We start from the raw sequence: 19,089 nt of genomic DNA on the forward strand, positions 1-19,089 counted from the left end.
TTTTTTTTTTTTTTTTTTTGTATGTTCAAAAAACTTAGGTGTGATTTCTTTTGAGTGTGTATGTTAAGCATCACTTTTTATTGCAAAATAATTACTATATACAGTAAACATTCTTTTTTCTGTTACTACATGCACTGGGCACTGTGCTCTCCATTTTTTGTTGTAGTGTCTAATGAATGATCTGTAGTGCGTATAGTATTGACTAATGTGTATATGATTTGAAAGCTTTGTTTGATTTTGAGTACAGGTGAAATGGATTTAAAGCGATTGTTTGATTTTGCCAGAAGAGTCATGGATTTGTGTTTAAGGTTTTGAGAAAATTAGTTATTTAAAAAAATGTGTTTTAGCAATTCAGAAAAACTGTAAATGAACTTAAAGTGATAGTTCACCCAAAAAAGAAGATTCTGTCATTATTTACTCACCCTCGTGACGTTCCAAACCTGTAAGACTTTCGTTCATCTTCGGAACACAAATTAGGATATTTCTGATGTAATCTGAGAGCTTTCTAACCCTGCATAGACAGCAACGGAACTGACACGTTCAAGGCCCAGTAAGGTAGAATGTCCATCCATCTCTCTTAGTTTATTGTCTGTACAGTATATTCTGGTTCAAATAAGTAAGCCTGGGCAAAAAATTGAAAGTCATCTTCTCTGATGAAATCTTCAGACATGTTTACAAAGACATACACAGTGTGCGTGTTCTTCTGTTTGTAAACAAGGTGTAACACATCCGGGTTCTACATTGGGTTTGGAATGGGTGAAGTGACTAATGACAGAACTTTCATTTTTGGGTGAACTATCCCTTCAAGTTCAATTGCTGCTTTTAATTTAATGTATAATCAAATTGGCTGTCATTTTAAAGGAGAACTCCACTTCCAGAACAACAATTTACAAATAATTTACTCACCCCCTTGTCATCCACGATGTTCATGTCTTTCTTTTTTTAGTTGCAAAGAAATTATGCTTTCTGAGGAAAACATTTCAGCATTTTGCCCCATATAATGGACTGCTATGGTGCCCCGATTTTGAACTTCCAAAAGACAGTTTAATGTTTACATTAAAAAAATTTAAATTTAAATTTAAATTTTTTATTCTCAAACGCTCGTCTTGTCTTGCAGTCCTTGAACTCTGTGTACTCTGGCTCAAGACAGTTAGGGTATGTCGAAAAAAACGTATTTTCTCCCTCAACTTCAAAAATCATTTTAAAATCATCCTACATCATTGCAGAAGTTCCGACCCAGTGTTTGCAAAGTGAACATGCAAAAAAGATCAAACAACCTTAACAAAAAAGGTAAAACAGCGATATAGAGCGATTTAGAAGTTGAGGGAGAACATTAGATGGGAGTTTTTCGACATACCCTAACTGTCATGAACAGGAACAAAAACAGTCCAGGCAGAGTAAGACAAGACGCACGTTAAAAAGTATATAAATTGTATTATTTTTATTAAAATAACTGATCGTTACGCTAGATAAGACTCTTTTTCCTCGGCTGGGATCGTTTACAGCTGCATTTGGGATCGTTTGAAGCCGCATTTAAACTGAAGTTCAAAATCGGGGCACCATAGAAGTCCACTATATGGGGAAAAATGCAGAAAAGGTTTCCTCAAAAAATATAATTTCTTTACGACTGAAGAAAGAAAGACATGAACATCGTGGATGACAAGGGGGACTTCTCCTTTAACTTAAATTATATTAAACTGACTTACAAAACTTGAACTGAATGTTGTTTAACTTAAAAAAATGAAGCTGAAATTGGTTACATTTGATGAATTAAAAAAAAACATGTTGACTTATTGATCAAATTCCTGTTTACAGTACAGGTGTAAAAATATGGAAAATGATGTAAATTAAGTAAATATAAAACACTGGAGGAAAAAAAAAAAAAAATTCTAATATCAGCCGATACCTGATGTGATGTATATTCTGCACTCCTTATATTATGGTCTTTAGAGTCTGTGGGATTTTTCTACAAATCTTACAAGGTCTGATCTCTCTGTTATGGTCAGTTCAGCTGTGTAAAAACTACTGTACTGTCAGACTGTCCTCCTCTCTGTTTTATAACTACAGGCTGTCGACAGCAGCATGTACAAAAAACTCACTACAGATACTGATCTTAATCCTTGAGTCCTGTTTGCCAAGGGCAATAGAAGAAAGACACAAACTACAATGTGGGGGCATACATTACAATGTAATGGACTCCAGGACAATGCACAGGGTACAAGCAAATGAAATACTAGGTCCACATAAATGCATGTGTGGTAGAGCTCATATGAGAAAAGAGATGATAAAATAATGCTTAAGACAGAGATAGACGGTGACAGAGACTCCAGCTAGAAAAAGAAACTGCATCTGTTCACTAGTAAATGCACTTACATGTGCAATATTGTTATCTGATTAATATTAATGACAAAATAGACAATGCAGGTCTATTTAGCTACATTGGCACTGCAAGGCCTAATGTATAGATACTGTAACAAATTAGATGCAGCATCTTTAATGCAAGGTGTATACCTTTATCAGTCCTTGTCCTCTGAAAGTTTGTGCAGTGATATTTTTTAATTCAGACTGAAACAATAACACCCAGATGCAATACAGAACAATACAGAATGGTCCACTGCTAGATCCCTCGCAGTCTAATACTCATTTGTGTCTCATACATTGATGTAGGGACAAAAATATATACACTACCGATCAAAGTTTGGAATAATTAAGATTGTTTTTGAAAGAAGTCTCTTTTGCTTACCAAGGCTGAATTTATTTGACCAAAAATAAATTTATTTGAGTTTAAAATAACTTTAAAAAAGATTTTTTTCTAACTGTATATTTAATTTGTTTAGTTCTGTGATGCAAAGCTGAATTTACAACAGCTATTACAGCTATTACAACATCCAGTATTTCAGGTTGGGTAAGTAATATAAAAAAAAATCTTTAATCTTTTTAATTTTCCTAGATTCTGTTTTTTTTTTTTTCATTTTAATTTTTGTAGACTCTGTTTTAATAATTAAATTAAATTTTATTGATTTATTATTTTGTATAGGGTAGCTAGAGACCCGAGGTGTATAATAGTGTAAGTATATTTATATGTGCAAAAATATGTAAATATCTGATGACTCAATACGCGCAATTCACCTTTATCTCTCGAGGTGGCACTGTTTGATGGTCAACAGTGACGTGACATTTCACTCATAATTATCGCAGATATAAAACAAAAGAACATCATCGGCAAAAATTGTACTAATTTGAATGGCTTTACTGCAAAGCAATTACTGTAAGCAATAAAATATAAATGTCACTGTTAAGTGATGGTGGATGTGGTGAATAAGCTGCCAGCAATCAAAATATTGACTCTGATAGCGATATAAAACGATAGTTTTGAGAATATGGTTGAGATGGCGAATATGACCAAGATGCTGAATGTACTGTGAAAGTGCGCTCTGAGGATGATCTGCTCAAATTGAAACCTTCTAAATTTCAAAAGGTAACGAAATACAGTACTGTGCAAAAATCTTAGGCCACTAGTATTTTCATCAGCTAAAAAATGGTTTAAAGTCAGTTAAAGTCAGTCTTTTGCTGTAGTGTGTCAGTAGTAAATATCAGTTTACATTTCTAAGCATTCACTTTGCCATTAATTATAATAATCCAGTGAGATTTTTGTATGGAGCACAGGCTGTTGTCAGACTCCTTGTGCAAACAGAGATCTGATCTCTCCATCATTCAATCCAGTCTGTCTTAAGAAACAGAAAAAACGGAGACAGACTAAACCCAAAAGAACTGTAGCAACATCTCCAAGATGCTTTTAGAGACCTATACCCACAAAGCTACAGTACTGTTAACATTTTTAGGCAGTTAGGCACATAAAATGAGGATGCTGTCAAAAACAATGTCATAAATAGATTTTCTTTATCAATGAACTTCTATGAACTTAAAATATATAAGCATTTGATGTGACCATCCTTTGCGTTTAAAGCAGCTTTTGCCCTAGGTGCACTTGTGCATAGTTTTTCAGGTAGCTTTGCAGGTAGGTTACTTGAAACATCTTGGAGATGTTGCCACAGTTCTTCTGGATTTAGTCTGTCTCAGTTTTTCTGTTTCTTCATGTCATTCCAGAGACAGACTGGATGATGGTGAGATCAGATGTCTGTGTGGAGCACTGGCTGTTGTCAGACTCCTTGTGCAAACAAAAATCTCACTAGATTATTACAGTTAATGGCAAACAGAATGTTTGGAAATGTAAACTGATGTTTCCTACTGACACACTACAGCAAAAGATAGAAATAACTTACTTTGAACCATTTTTTACCTGGTGAAAATACTAGTGGCCTAAGACTTTTGCACAGTACTGTATGCTTTATTTTATTCTTCTATAATTGTTCCTAGAATAGGAACTAAAGACCCAAATATGTAATAATGATTGGTGAAACATTCACGCATTCAAGGGTTAAAGTCTATTACAACAGAAAACCAGTTATTTTAAATTGTAATAATATTTCACAATATTACTGGTTTTTTTTTTTTGCTGCATTTTTAATCATATAAATGAGAGTTTTGATGGGCAGAAGAAACATTAAAAAAATATATAAATAAATAAATCACACACACACACACACACACACATATATATATATATATATATATATATATATATATATATATATATATATAATATATTACATATTTCAAATAATTATTTAAAAATATTGGTAGTGTAGTTTATGTAAATATTTTTTATGGCCAGTAAATTTTCCAGTTGACCTGCCATTTGCAGTTGTGGCATGGATAGTAAGGAAACAAAAAGACAATTGTAATGGCAAAAAGAGACAGTGTTTCTCTGCCCTAGAGTGAGATCTATGAGGTGTGAAACTTTAACTGCATACCATCACTCCATTACAAAAAACAGCACAACACAGACAGCAGGTACGTAAAATGAAACAAAACTGCAGAAGAGAGACAGTGTTGCAGAGAGTGCTGCTATTATTACCTGGGGTTCAGGAGGCACTTCAGAAACTGGAACACCAAATAGTCGTCCTACAGACAGAGAGTTCAACATCAAAATACGGTTCACTTTCAAATGGACTGCAGTCATGTGAATTATATCTTTGACATCTTGTATGTCAAATCGCAATATACTGCAATGTATTGCAATTCTTGTTCAGTCGCTTCAAATACTACACAAGATGGTCTAATACAGTACAGACAAATGAAGATGGTGTCCTACATTCTCCTTACTTTAGTTATAAGCTAGTTTATGAAAGAACACTGCCAGTGACATGAAATGATTAAACCCTGAGCTTGATGTCATGAGTCTGGCCTATGTTAGTAAAAATCTGTTTATTGTCATCATCATCATCCTCATCATCAATTTACCAAATACTCCAGACTTTAATGAACTACACATCATTAAAACAGCATTAATGTTATTCTCACACTAGTCTTCGACTGTGAAAAAAAAAGATCCCTTAACACTTGTTTATTTTCTCCCCATCTCCCTCATATCTTTTGCTCATCGACACATGTTTGCACAAGCAGGCTTTTCAATTAGCACCTTTCTGACAGTGTGCGAGAGATAACGCAAACCCAATTACACACAGCACTGCAGATAGAGCCTAATCCATTTACTGATACACACATGCGAGTGGGCCTCAGGGGGGCCTCTTCCCTCTCACACACATCCACTGACACTATCTTAAGATGAGTGAATAGGAGCCGAGACAATGCAACACACACACCAAAGGCGAATCAAACACACAATAAAACTACGACAGGGTCCTTTAGAAACGCTTTTCTTAACAGTCCAGCCTGTTGGAAGATAAAGTATGTGTCAAGCTAACATCAAGTCAACACAGAAACCGTTGAAATACGGCAATGTTGCATACCTGCAGAGATGTGATGATAGACTGCACCTTGTCTGCAAAGTGCACTGCAACTAGCTCTGCTGTCTTAGCTGAGTTAATGCTGACCAGATCCTGCAACAGAGAAACAATAAGAATTCATAAAAATCTGCCAATTTCTAAATGTTGCCATGAAATGTTTTGAATAAAAAATGTTCTGAACGCACTGAATAAAAAATAAAAACTTTTTAATCTCACAATTCTGACTTTTTTTTTTTTTTTTTTTACATCTCCTTTACATATTGCAATTGTGACTTTGTCTTTGCAATTCTGAGAAAAAACCTCTGAACTGCATGAAAAAAGTCAGAATTGCTAGATATGCACTCGCAATTGGGAGACAAAAAGTCAGAATTGTGACTTTTTAATTTTGCAATTCTGACTTATTTCTTGCAATTGCAAGTTTTTATCTCACAATTCTAATATAATATAATCACAATTGTGAGTATATTATGCAATTCTGACTTTATAACTTCAAATTTGTTAGTTTATATCTCACAATTAAGACTTTATTTCACGAAATTGTGAGTTTTTAATCTCGCAATTCTGACTTTATTTCTAGCAATTAAGACCATTTCAGTTTATATCTTGCAATTGTGGGTTTATATCTCACAATTATGACTTTATTTCTCAAATTATTATTACTTTAAATCTTGCAATTCTGACTTTCTTGCAATTTATATCATGCAATTCTGACTTCATAATTCGCAATTGTGAATTGTTTATATCTCATAAATTTGACTGTTTCTCACAATTGCGAGAATACATCTTGCAATTCTGACTTTATTTCTCACAATTGTGAGTTTATATCTCACAATTCTGACTATTTCTCGCAATTGTGAGTTTATATCTAGCAATTCTGATTTTATTTCTCACAATTGTGAGAATTCTTTAGACTAGGTTTCAGTTGGTCAATGGCACAGTCTATTTCAGTTGCCTCAAAATAGCAACATGCCAACAACGCGCCCGAACACACCTCGCATTCAGACCAGTATGCCTTTGGGCGCACAAATGGGCACAAATGCATTGCTATTTAAACAACTAGTGCAGGGTGTGAAAATGGTAACCGTGTCGGGCTGAAATTAGCAAAAATCACTTGCGTTGCGCCTGGCGCCGCATTGCGCTGGGTATATGATAGGGCCCTATGTCTCACAATTCTGACTTTATTTCTCGCAATAGTGAGTTTATATCTCACAATTCTGACTATTTATCACAATTGTGAGTTTATATCTTGCAATTCTGACTACACCTCTCCCAACTGTGAGGTTACATCTCACAATTCTGACAATTCTCACAATTCTGAGTTTATATCTCGCAATTCTACCTTAAATTTCTCACAATTGGGAGTTTACACCTCCCAATCAGACTATATTTCTCAGATCTGAGTATATATCTTGCAATTCTAACTATTTCTCGCAATTGTGAGTTTATATCTCACAATTCTGACTATTTATCACAATTCTGAGTTTATATCTTGCAATTCTGACTACACCTCTCGCAACTGTGAGGTTACATCTCACAATTCTGACAATTCTCACAATTCTGAGTTTATATCTCGCAATTCTACCTTAAATTTCTCACAATTGGGAGTTTACACCTCCCAATCAGACTATATTTCTCAGATCTGAGTATATATCTTGCAATTCTAACTATTTCTCACAATTGTGAGTTTATATCTCACAATTCTGACTTTATAAACGTTCCTCAAAAGGAATGAAAACTTATTATAATCTGCAAACCTAAGTCGTTTCAGTCCAGTAAGTACTCACCTTGAAATATTACAATATTACCAAAACAAAATCAAAGATGTTCTTTTGTTTACTTTATAAAAACCAGCAAAACCATTTCACAGCAAAAAGACACATGAAGCATGATGGAAAATTTTAGAATTCTATAACAAATGTTTACTTTTAAACCCAGACTGAACTGAAAGGCAGTCAGAAATAATGCAGTGGCATTGACTGATTTTAGTACTCTCAATTTTAACAATCAGAGTAAGTCATTTGGACAAAGACCATTGACTGAACAAGATGAGAGAGAGAAGGGCCTGATGAGATTAGGGTCTGAAATTAGCTTTCTGAAGCCAGAGCTCTCTCTACCTGGAGTGTGCTCCAGGGGACAAATCATTTGAAGCCTTGTTTGACTCACCTTGATGTGCTGAAGGGCTTTGACCCACACCAACTGTTTCTCCTCTGAGCTGTAGCCTGGCATGGACAGGATGTTATGGATGTAGTTGAAGAGCTCCTCCTGGAGTTAGAGATAAAGATTTAGTACAGGAATAACATGAGTGACGGGAAAGAAAAAGAGTGAAATGGAGGGATTAAGGCTGAGTACCTTTCTCAAGGGGTCTTTCAGGTAGCAGTCAACAATTTTGTCGTAAAGGTGCTTTTTGTCATACATAAACTCGCAGATCTGATAACTGAAAAAGTGAAAACAAAAAGACAGCACTGACTAATGTGCAATAACAACAACAGAAAGGTTTGACTTTCAGTATAAGGTAAGATTTTGAATGTGTTCACTTTGAGGAAATCAATACAATGAATTCAATGGCAGCTATTAGATTTACCACTGATCTAACTGTAACCTTCTAGCTTTTGTAGTCTACCTTAGAGTGGATCACACACAGTAATTACCATGCGAGTATTTTTAGGACCATTCATCATTTCATCACAATTAACCACGTTTTCACCCCATTATCCTTGAAGGTGATTCTCATTACTTTAATACAATGTTTTACTATAATACAAGGGAAAAATACTACAAAACGAAGTCAGTTTTAGCACAAAATTAAAGGCAGTGCGACAACCACGATATACCATTCAAAAGTTAAAAATGGTAAGATTTTATGTGTTTGAAATATTGTTCAATAAGGCTACAATTGATCAAAAAAATACAGTAAAAACAGCAATATTGTGAAATATTATTACAATTTAAAACAGCAGTTTTCTACAAGAATAATTGTTAAATTTTAATTTATTCCTGTGAAGCAAAACTGAAATTTTAGAAGCCATTACTCTAGTCTTCAGTGTCACATGATCCTTCAGAAATCATTCTAATATGCAGATTTGCTGCTCAACAAACGTCTTATTATTATAAATGTAGAAAACAGTTGTTCTGCTCTCACATTTTTGCGTGTGATGAATAAAGTGTTCAAAAGATCAACATTTATTGTTTGTAACAATGCATATTATAAAATATTTATTATTTATGCAGAATTTTAATTAGGTAAAATACAATTTCACATTTCTTTCTTTTGGTTTCAGAATGAAATATGTATCTGCAGCAGAAATGATCTATAACGGTAACCTAATTAAGGTGCATATTACTGAGTTGACTCTACAAGGCAAATCTAATTTATCAACCACGTTTCCAGAGAATATTCAAATATATGTCTCCCTAAATCATACACTGAATCCTATAAATTATGATTTGTTATGATCTATGAATGGTTCATGTTGTACTGTATAAGATGGATGATCTTGTCGCTCAAAAAATAAATCTTGTTTTGACTATGAAGTCAAAAGACTTTAGCTGTATATTTGTTTGGTGGATGAAGCAAAACTGTTCTGCTTTCTGACTGCAAGATATCTTACAATTCTGCCTTCTCTGCAAGGTCAAGAAGACGCCCCTCATCAAACTGGACCACACCACCAACTTGCAGCAGCTCCAGCAGAACCTGATACATGAGAAGATCATATGATCAATCAATTAATCACAAATCTTGAGTAAAATTAAGCAGTTTTAACTTAATTGCTGTGTTCCCACCTGCTGTCTTTCTGTATGTCTAGAGTCATCATCTGGACTACACAGAAACTCTAGAACCTGCAAAAGAATGAGCAGCAGATAAAAAACACTTCAACAAAACATCTTTTCATATAGGAAAGGCAGAGTAATTCTAAAATCGCAACTGGCAACTTCCCTGTCAGTAGCAGAAAAGCTTCCAGATTGATTTTAAATTGATGCCATCTAATTTAGAATAGGTCCCAACATAGGTTACAAAATCATGAACTATTTAACATGCAAAAAAACAAGCATAACGCTTCTAATGCGGGAGAGCTATTTTTACAGAAGCTGCTAATTGTCTTTATCAAAAACTAACACCTTCTGAGAAATATTCTCTTGCTTTAACCATTATAGGTTGGATGAAAAACGACAGCAGAGTGCAAATGGAAAAGGTGAGGCTCTGACAAATGGACTGTGAAAAATGCAGACAGTTCACGTCACCTGGTCAAACAGCTTCCGGTTAACAAAGAGGGTATTATCAGGTTTGGCAAGTTGTCGTGCCAAGAAGGTGAAAAGACAGCCGACCTGAGACGGAGTGAAGTCAGAATTGTCCACCATAACCTGGAAAGTGTGCACACACAGGGAATTTATTAGTGTGTGTATATATAGAGTGTGAAATAATATATATATATATTTTTTTTTTTTTGATTATTGGAGTGTGTTTTAGAAGAAAATCCTATTTCAGTCAAGTTTAATTGAATGAATTAATTGCCATTTCTTAATTTCTTAATATAACAAAAGTACATTTGAATTGAAATGCCAAAGTCATATTTACTCTGTGTTTTGGCATCTAATCGATTGATGCAAAAAAAAAAAAAAAAAAAAAAAAACCTAACAATTGCGAGTGAAACGTATGCTAAACAACCTGGTAATAGCAGGCATTGAAATTGGTGTGCAGAGGGAGATCTGACTGACAGTCTTGTCTAATTATTTTACTAAAGGATGGAGATTCAACTACGGTAAGTGGTGCAATATTTAATTATTAGGCCATTCAGTAACATCTGCAGTGAATGTCAGGCATTTTTGACTTTCTAAATTCATGATGCAGGTTCTTATTATCAGAGCTGAGTAGTAACTGATTACATGTATCCTGGATTACATAATCAGATACCAAAAATTAAGTACTTGTAATTAGATTAGTAATTTTTTATTGATTATATGCTTACATATTATTCACACATTAACACTAAATTACTCATAATTTTATAATTTACTGATTCTCTCTATTCCTCTTTTTAAAGTTCCTTTCTAAAATAGCCCACTGCTTATATACATTCAGAAAGTCTTTCCGTTTTCTGGACATTCACACAAAGACCAGTCATTTGTCAAGCAGTTAGTTATTTAACCATGTATTACTAAGTCTTTGGAAGGCTTTTGTCTTTTTGCATAATTCGTGTTAGCCTATTTATTTATTTTTTTCATGTAATTCCCAAACTTTTTGTCTGACTAAAGCTCAATTTTTTGAGATTGTTGAGATTTATACATCATAAATAAGTAAGCTTTCCATTTATGCATAGTTTGTTAGGATAGGACAATATTTAGCCGAGACACAACTACTCTAAAATCTTGAATCTTGAAATCGAAATATTGAGAAAATTGCTTTTAAAGTTGTCCAAATGAAGTTCTTAGAAATGCATATTACTAATCAAAAACTACGTTTTGATATATTTACGTTAGGAAATTTACAAAATATCTTTGTGGAACATGATCTTTACTTAATATCCTAATGATTTTTGGCATAAAAGATCATAAGAAAAAAGAAAAAATAATTTTGACCCATACAGTGTATACTTGGCTTTTGCTACAAATACACTCATGCTACTTAAAACTGGTTTTGTGGTCCAGGGTCACAAATATTTCATTTATTAGTGTTTTATTTTGACTGACATTATATTAAGAGTAGTCAGATTATATTCTTAACTATATTTTTTTTTTTCATGTAATATCAAGTAAATCTTATTCTATTATTTTAGAGTAGAGACTTGGAGTCTTGTTTGTGACATTATCTTACCTCACAAACTTTGATCCAGGCTTTCTATGATGAAGGGATTTTGGAATTTTTGGGAAAACCAATCTAAGCAGAACTTTTAAAAGACAGGGTCTTTTTTTTTTTTTTAGCATTTTCTACATTTTTGTGATTGTGGAATTCTGTGGAATGGACTCAAATGTGGTCAAATGTGTTTAACTGCGAATGCCAAGCATTTTAGTTCTGCTGAATATTCGGTGGAGTTATGTGGGATATTATGTGGGCCACGGTAGCGCTCTGTTTTTTTATGAATGAACGAATGATTACAGATGAAGAGAAAGGGAGAGTGTGTGGATGTTGATTTGAGTTGCTGAAGGCTCTTGAATAAGCTGTGATGAGGAGGGGGAGGAAGACTGCAGGACCGAGTCGGTTCTCCAGCAGATAAAATTATCCCATTCGCATGATTTACATTCCAATGACAGAGTGAAGAATCATTTCAGAGCCAAATGCTTTTTACACAGATGGGGGAAAGCTGGGGGAACATTCGTATATGTGTGTGTGTGTGTGTGTGTGTGTGTGTGTGTGTCTGTGTGTGATTTGTAGGCAAAAGACAGACAGTGTTTCTCAGTGTCTGTCTTTTGCCTTTTGTGTTTCTGTCACCTTCAGTAAAATGTCCACAATCCTTTGCTGATACTCCAGAGCCTGTTTGTCATTCTTGAAGTCCTCAAATGTCTGTGAGGCAAGGAGATATTAATATTCAGATCTGATTAAAGGGCAGACGAACTACACTCTACACATATAACACATTAGTAGAGAACTGGTGATTTTCGTAATACATAATGATTTATAGATTTGCTGATGCATACCAGTGCCAGGACGTTGAGGAACTCACGGGTGTCGAAATGCAGAAGAGTTCGGATGTAGGGATACACTTCCTCTTCTTGTGCAGCCTCCACAGAGTGTAGACGAATGAGAAACTCAAACACCTGGAACGTATTCAGAGATACAATATAAAACACACAGCGCTGCTTTCAATACATGTATAATTTAAAATAAAGTTAATATGGACAAACCCAGCAAATTGGTTGTTTTGACCCAAGGTTTGGGTTAAATATTCTGGGTAGTTTTATTTAACTCAACTATTGCTTAATTTCTGAAACAATCATGTATGACTATGTGCTCCCCGAGAAATGCATAAGTATATATGGAGATATTGTAATGAATTTTTATATAAAGGCTTCCAGCAAAACACCCACTGTAATAATCGATTCTCTCTCATACGTTCTGCAGGTACGTGCTCGTGGGGCCAATCCCTCCACACAATAACTAAATCAAAATTCAACCTATTATCATCAGAGTACAGTACAGGGCTGACTAGTTGCCATGGTGACCAGGTGGTACATTTTCCTGCTAGTGTGTGTGTGAGATTGGCACGGACCAAAAGACTAGCCATTATCTCCCATTCACACACATAAAGAGAGGTAATTGGGCATCATTTGGAGGTGCTCATCTTTGCAACGCCAATGTTGTGTTTTACAGCAGGGAGGAGGTTTTATTTTAGGAAGGATTTGGACCTGCAGATGTGACATCAAGTCTGTGTGTGTGTGCCTACATGGGAATTTATGGATAAGTGACAGTGCAATGAGAGATCAAAGAGAAACAGGGAGTCTCTCTGTGCACATGTGTCTCTTTGAACATGACCCCTTAGGGCCCAAAAGATAATATGATTTACTCCCTGCTGCAAAACATACATTTTACACTGTTAAACATACATGTATTCATACATATATTTATAAACATATATAAACACATGCATGTGTGTAAGTGTGTACATACATTTTTTTGGTTACTAATGAGTCATTAATGTTACCTGTGTTGTCACACTCTGAAAAAGGCCTATGCTTTTTTTTGTACTGATGACACAGGGTTTAAAAGTTTTTTTTGTTGTTGTTGTTTTTTTGCATGTATGTAATGTAATGTATATATACACTTATTTATGCACATGTATCAGTAAGATTTTTAATGTTTTTTAAAGAACTGTCATATGCTCATTAAGGCTGCATTTACTTGATCAAAAATACAGAAAAAAACAGTAATACTGTAAAATATAATTACAGTTTAAAATAATGGTTTTCTATTTTAATATATTTTAAAATATAACTTATTCCTGTGATGCAAAGCTGAAATTTCATCAGCTCTTACTCCGGTCTTTAATGTCACATGATCCTTCAGAAAACATTCTAATATGCCGATTAATTACTTTTATTATCAATGCTGGAAACAGTTGTGCTGCTTAATATTTTTTGTAAGCTGTGATTCTTTTTTCAGGATTCTTTGATGAATAAAATGTAAAAAAGGACAGCATTTATTAAAAATAGATTTTTTTTTAGAACAATATTTAGAATAGTCTTTGCTATCACTATTTAGCAATTTAACACATCCTTGGTGAATAAAAATATGAATTTCTTTTAATAAAAGACAAATTAAAAATGTACTGACCACCAACTTTTAAATGGTAAAAATTGTAAAAAAAAAAAAAAAATATTTTAAATAAATGCTTTTAAACTTTTAATTTATTAAAGAATCCTGGAAAAAAAAGTATTACAGGTACCAACAAAATATTAAGCAGCACAACTGTTTTCAACATTGATAATAAATCAGCATATTATGATTTCTGAAAGATCATGTGACACTGAACACTGGAGTAAGGATGCTGAAATTTCAGCTTTGCATCACAGCAATAAATCACATCTTAAAGTATATTCACATAGAAAACAGTTATTTTACATTAAAACAATATTTTTAATTATTTATATATTTATTTATATTTATATTTGTATGTATTTATTTATATGTTTATAATAATTAATTATTACATATTTACACTTTTCAATTTATTTATTTATTTTTTTCTGGATTTCTGATCAAACATGTAAACATGGATATTAGGATCTAACATAGCATAACCCTATCAATGCATCCTACACTCCTAAAAATCTCTGTGACAATGGGGCCCAATGTACTGCTTCAATATTTAAGGAATTTTTTTATTTTTTACAGGTATTTTACCTGTATTTTAATATTTGCCTTGAATTGTGTTGTGTTTTAGAGTAGGTGACCATAGACTTATCAGATAATGTCCTGGCAGAAATTCACCAGTACATTTTCTATTTTTTTCTATGGATTTTTTCTTCCAGTGTGCATTCTGCAGCTCATTCTAAAACCCACAGCTGGATTCTTCCACACTTTCCTTGATTTATCCAAGAACATTCTGTCTTGTTTCAGTACAGATCATCTCTACATGTCATTGGGGTAAACAACCTTGTCTGTCATGCTTTTCACTCAAAACCATAGACTGTGACAGCATTCGGTGTGTCTGTATAAGAAAGAGGGTAGCTTTAGGTTGTGTGTGCGATCCATGTCCATATTTATGTTCCTCTGGAGGTTGTCCATCCCAGAACGAATCACTTGAGCACTTTGGATGGGCAACAAAGAAAAAATCCCTCTAAAAGCCCTGCTGAGAGCAAACTGCAGAGAATACTAAACACACACAGACGCATACACATACTTGTGCTGTATATAAGTGAGAGAGAAAGAGTGGCGTGACTCATATAGACCCCATGCATACAAAACAGACTTGAGTGTTAGGTGACGAGCTGTATAATACACAAGTACGTGACTGCAGAAATTAGCAGTACATGTGCTAACCAAACAATGCACGTTCTCTTACTGCAATCTGGGTTTAATCAGACTACTTACCTGGTTTTTCACCTGAGGGACCAGATCTTCCGGAATGTCACCTAACGGATAGGCCCGTCCTGCCAAACAACAGCTGGCAGAGGAGAAAGAACAGGTGTGTTATAGCAAGCAACTATGTATGAGTGCAGTACTTATGCAGAAAGTCACCTCACCTGATGTACACCAGCAGTTTATTGCCCATCACAACATGCTCATCTGTGGAAGGAAACAAATGGGAAAATGTGATTATGTAACCTTTATTTTAGCATTAGCTGAGCAGATTTCAGAAACGAAAACCATTCGACTGCAACAGTGACATTTACACTGTTATTATCTATTAATTATCTATTAATAACAGTGTCATTAAGCAGATTTTGTACATTTTGACCATAGTACGTGAAACTGGGGTTGGCTGGGGTTTTTTGTCTTTTCGTTCTTTGCAGAGTATCTTTCATGTTACATGTTAAGTCTGACAATGCGCAAAAGAAAGGTTAAAGGGGTCATATGATGCGATTTCTTGTTTTCCTTTGTCTTTGGAGATGTTACAAGATGCTTGTGCATATATAAGATCTGTAAAGTTGCAAAGCTCAAAGTCTCAAACCAAAAGATATATTTATTATAAGACTTTTATAAGACGAACCACGCCTTCCTGGTGCGTTCAACGGCTCGTTCAAACATGCCCCCACATGTCTATGTTACGGTATGGGTAGATTTACATAACACTGCCTATATGTATATAAGAAAGAAGGCGTTACTTTTTACACCGACTATATTATTATTGCAGCCACTGCCATGTTGTGGAGACACTGTGTGTTTCACTGTAAAAGCGAAAGTACTTTGTTTGGCCTTACAAATGAGGACACAACAAGAAATCAGTGGTTAAGTTATATTTACAACACTGTTTCAGAACGCAAATATTCGAGTGGGTGCTGCACATTTTACGGAGGACTGTTTCCAGAACCTGGGAGAGTAGCCTACAATTCCAGCTGTACACCAATGGTTAAGGTTATAAAGTGGAGTAATTCCACCGTTGCAAGGACAGTCTGGTGCTTCACGGCCTGTAAGGACGTTTTCATACTTAAAGAATTTGCTACTGACTATTTAAACACGAGTTTTGAGCAGTGTAGAGTAGTGCTTGCTGTTTGTCGTTTCTACAATCACAAATGCAGACACAGTGTTATGTTTACACAGTGCAATGGAATGCAAAGCATAAAAAGACAGTATTAGTCATTACAATCAGTAGTTATGACCCCAATGGATGCAACAAATGGCTCGTTTTATTGTTTTATTGTTTTTGTCTCGTCATGCCAGAAAACGGCATCACAGCATGGTAAGGGGCGTAACATTTCCGTCACACACTTGAGGTATTCGGCCAATCACAACACACCGATAGCTGTCCAATCAGAAAACACCTTGCTTTTCAGAACGATTAGCTTTGTAAAACTGAAGCATTTCAGAAAGGCGGGGCAGAGATGAACAACAATAATATACAGTATGTGGAAATTAATGTGTTTTTTGAACCCTAAACTGCATATACACATTGCATTAGACCAAATACACAAAATAATGTTCTTTTCAGCAAAACCATATGACCATTTTAAGCTATTGGGTAAATATAAAAATTAAAAAATTAAAATCAGTATTCACACTCATCTTCTAAAACTTCTAGCACAATTTAAGGAAAAATCAAACTGATTTTCTGCTAAAAGTTGTGATAGTCATTTAAAATCTAATTTTAAACACAATCCAGGCTTGCTGTGTATTTAGGGCTTCACAATAATACATTGCCATTTAAAAGTTTGTGATTAGTAAGATTTGTAATGTTTTTAAAGAAGTCTCTTATGCTCATCAAGGCTGCATTCACTTAATCAGAAATACTGAAAAAAACAAAACAAAACAAACAAACAAAAAAAAAAACAGTAATATTGCGAATATTACTGCAAATTAAAACAATGGTTTTCTATTTTAATATACTTTAAATTATAATTTATTTCTGCTGAATTTTCAGCATCATTACTCCAGTATTCAGTTTAACATGATCCTTCAGAAATCATTTTAATATGCTGATTTATTATCAATGCTGGAAAAAGTTTTTTATTTATTTATTTTTTTAGAACCTGTGATGATTTTTTAAAAATATAAGTCTTTATTCACTCTCTGTATCAGTTTAACAAATCCTTACAGAATAAGTATTAATTTCTTTAAAAAAAAAATGAAATTTTTGAACAGCAGTGTATATATTTCTATTTAAACTACAGTGTATATAAATATAGATATACATAATTTTGATTGATTGATTATTTTTGTTAACATTATAAATACAAATACAAACTATAGAGAAATTAATAATATTTAAAAATATAATACATTTTACATTACTGTAACATTTAGGCTGTCTAAATTTCTTCATTTTTTAAACATTAAACCACTGAACTTTTATTTTAATAGAAAACTGTGGCCTTAAACCCTTTTTTTTTGTTGAATAACACAATTTTTGATAAAAACTTTCTCAATTAAAAAGTACACCCTTACAATAAAGAGCAGGGACATTTTCTGTGATAGCTCATGTCAGCTGCTATAATTCAGCAGAGAATCTTGATGTATGTGGGATGTGTTGTTTTATGTTTGCTGGTTCTCTGTTCTACCTGTGAGGGGTTTTCCTTCATGGAGCGGAGGAGCAATTGCCTGAAAGAGTTTCTGAAAACACAGAAAAAAAGAAGCAGTTTATTTTTTATTATGTTACTTTTATTAAGTGAACATCACTAACTGAACAAATCTAAAATAATAATCATAATTTCATAGTTCATAGTTTCATATTTAAACTTGCTTTCTAACCAGGGCTCTGAACCGGTTCAAGGAACGAAAACGAAAAACGAAAACAAATGACATTGAACAGGAACAAAAACAAAAACGAAAACAAAATCAATTTTAATCGTTCTGAACAGAAACGGAAACAGAAATTCCAAATTAACCGGTTAATAACGGTATTTTTATCGTTCTCTTTATTATATCAATTTGGCAGACCAAAAACATGAATTCAAATTGTGTGTGCAAATGCGACGGTGACGCATACAACGTGAAATGCCCGCGAAGCAGACGTCATAAGCAGAGCCCTTTCTGATACGACGAGCTTAAGGTTACTAAGCACCTGGCTGTTTCATGTGCAAAGGTATGTTTAGGTTTAAGTTATTGTAGCCTAATTAAAACTTGTAGTTAAAATTACAAAAATCTGTTGTTGTTTTATAATGTTACAATGCATTACGTTTTCTTTTACTTTTATGCATTAAATGTAAAATCATAACTATCTGGAGTTCTGTTTTGTTTGAGTGAAAATAGCCTATAATAGGCTATTATGCATATTAGGTAAGGAATAAGTCAACAGGTTTTTATCACAGATTAAGCAGTGTGGTCAGGATGTTAAGCGGATGGTCTTGAAGGGGCTTATTTCGCTATAGTATTATCAAACAAGAAAATTGTTTTTAAAAAATTATTAGCGCATTTGTAACGAGTTTCCAGGTGAACTCGTTTACTTTCGGTTTTAAAGACAAGAAGTTCAAATGACACGAACACGGAATTTGGTTTAATCATTTGTAAACATAATGCCAAACATGTTATTAAAAGGCACACACTAACTATCTATCTATCTATCTATCTATCTATCTATCTATCGCGCCGTGTAATAAAATAACGTTTATTAACCGGTATTTTTTCTAGAAA

General features: G+C 33.9%; 1 protein-coding gene across 3 annotated transcripts in view; it reads right to left on the bottom strand.

The window, feature by feature from the left end:
• vps8 (VPS8 subunit of CORVET complex) overlaps window positions 1-19,089 on the bottom strand; it is a 153,946-nt gene that overhangs the window by 77,623 nt on the left and 57,234 nt on the right. For all 3 annotated transcript variants that reach the window (XM_051106347.1, XM_051106339.1, XM_051106356.1), the window contains exons 23-34: window positions 18,018-18,069; window positions 15,546-15,588; window positions 15,394-15,466; window positions 12,501-12,620; window positions 12,295-12,366; window positions 10,110-10,229; window positions 9,651-9,707; window positions 9,479-9,561; window positions 8,220-8,304; window positions 8,034-8,132; window positions 5,874-5,963; window positions 4,979-5,025 (exon numbers count right to left, since the gene is read on the bottom strand). In XM_051106347.1, the coding sequence (XP_050962304.1) occupies window positions 4,979-5,025; window positions 5,874-5,963; window positions 8,034-8,132; window positions 8,220-8,304; window positions 9,479-9,561; window positions 9,651-9,707; window positions 10,110-10,229; window positions 12,295-12,366; window positions 12,501-12,620; window positions 15,394-15,466; window positions 15,546-15,588; window positions 18,018-18,069 (941 nt within the window). The remainder of the gene's footprint in view (window positions 1-4,978; window positions 5,026-5,873; window positions 5,964-8,033; window positions 8,133-8,219; window positions 8,305-9,478; window positions 9,562-9,650; window positions 9,708-10,109; window positions 10,230-12,294; window positions 12,367-12,500; window positions 12,621-15,393; window positions 15,467-15,545; window positions 15,589-18,017; window positions 18,070-19,089) is intronic.

The sequence above is a fragment of the Labeo rohita genome, chromosome 1 (genome assembly GCF_022985175.1).
Source record: "Labeo rohita strain BAU-BD-2019 chromosome 1, IGBB_LRoh.1.0, whole genome shotgun sequence".
Lineage (NCBI taxonomy): Eukaryota > Metazoa > Chordata > Actinopteri > Cypriniformes > Cyprinidae > Labeo > Labeo rohita.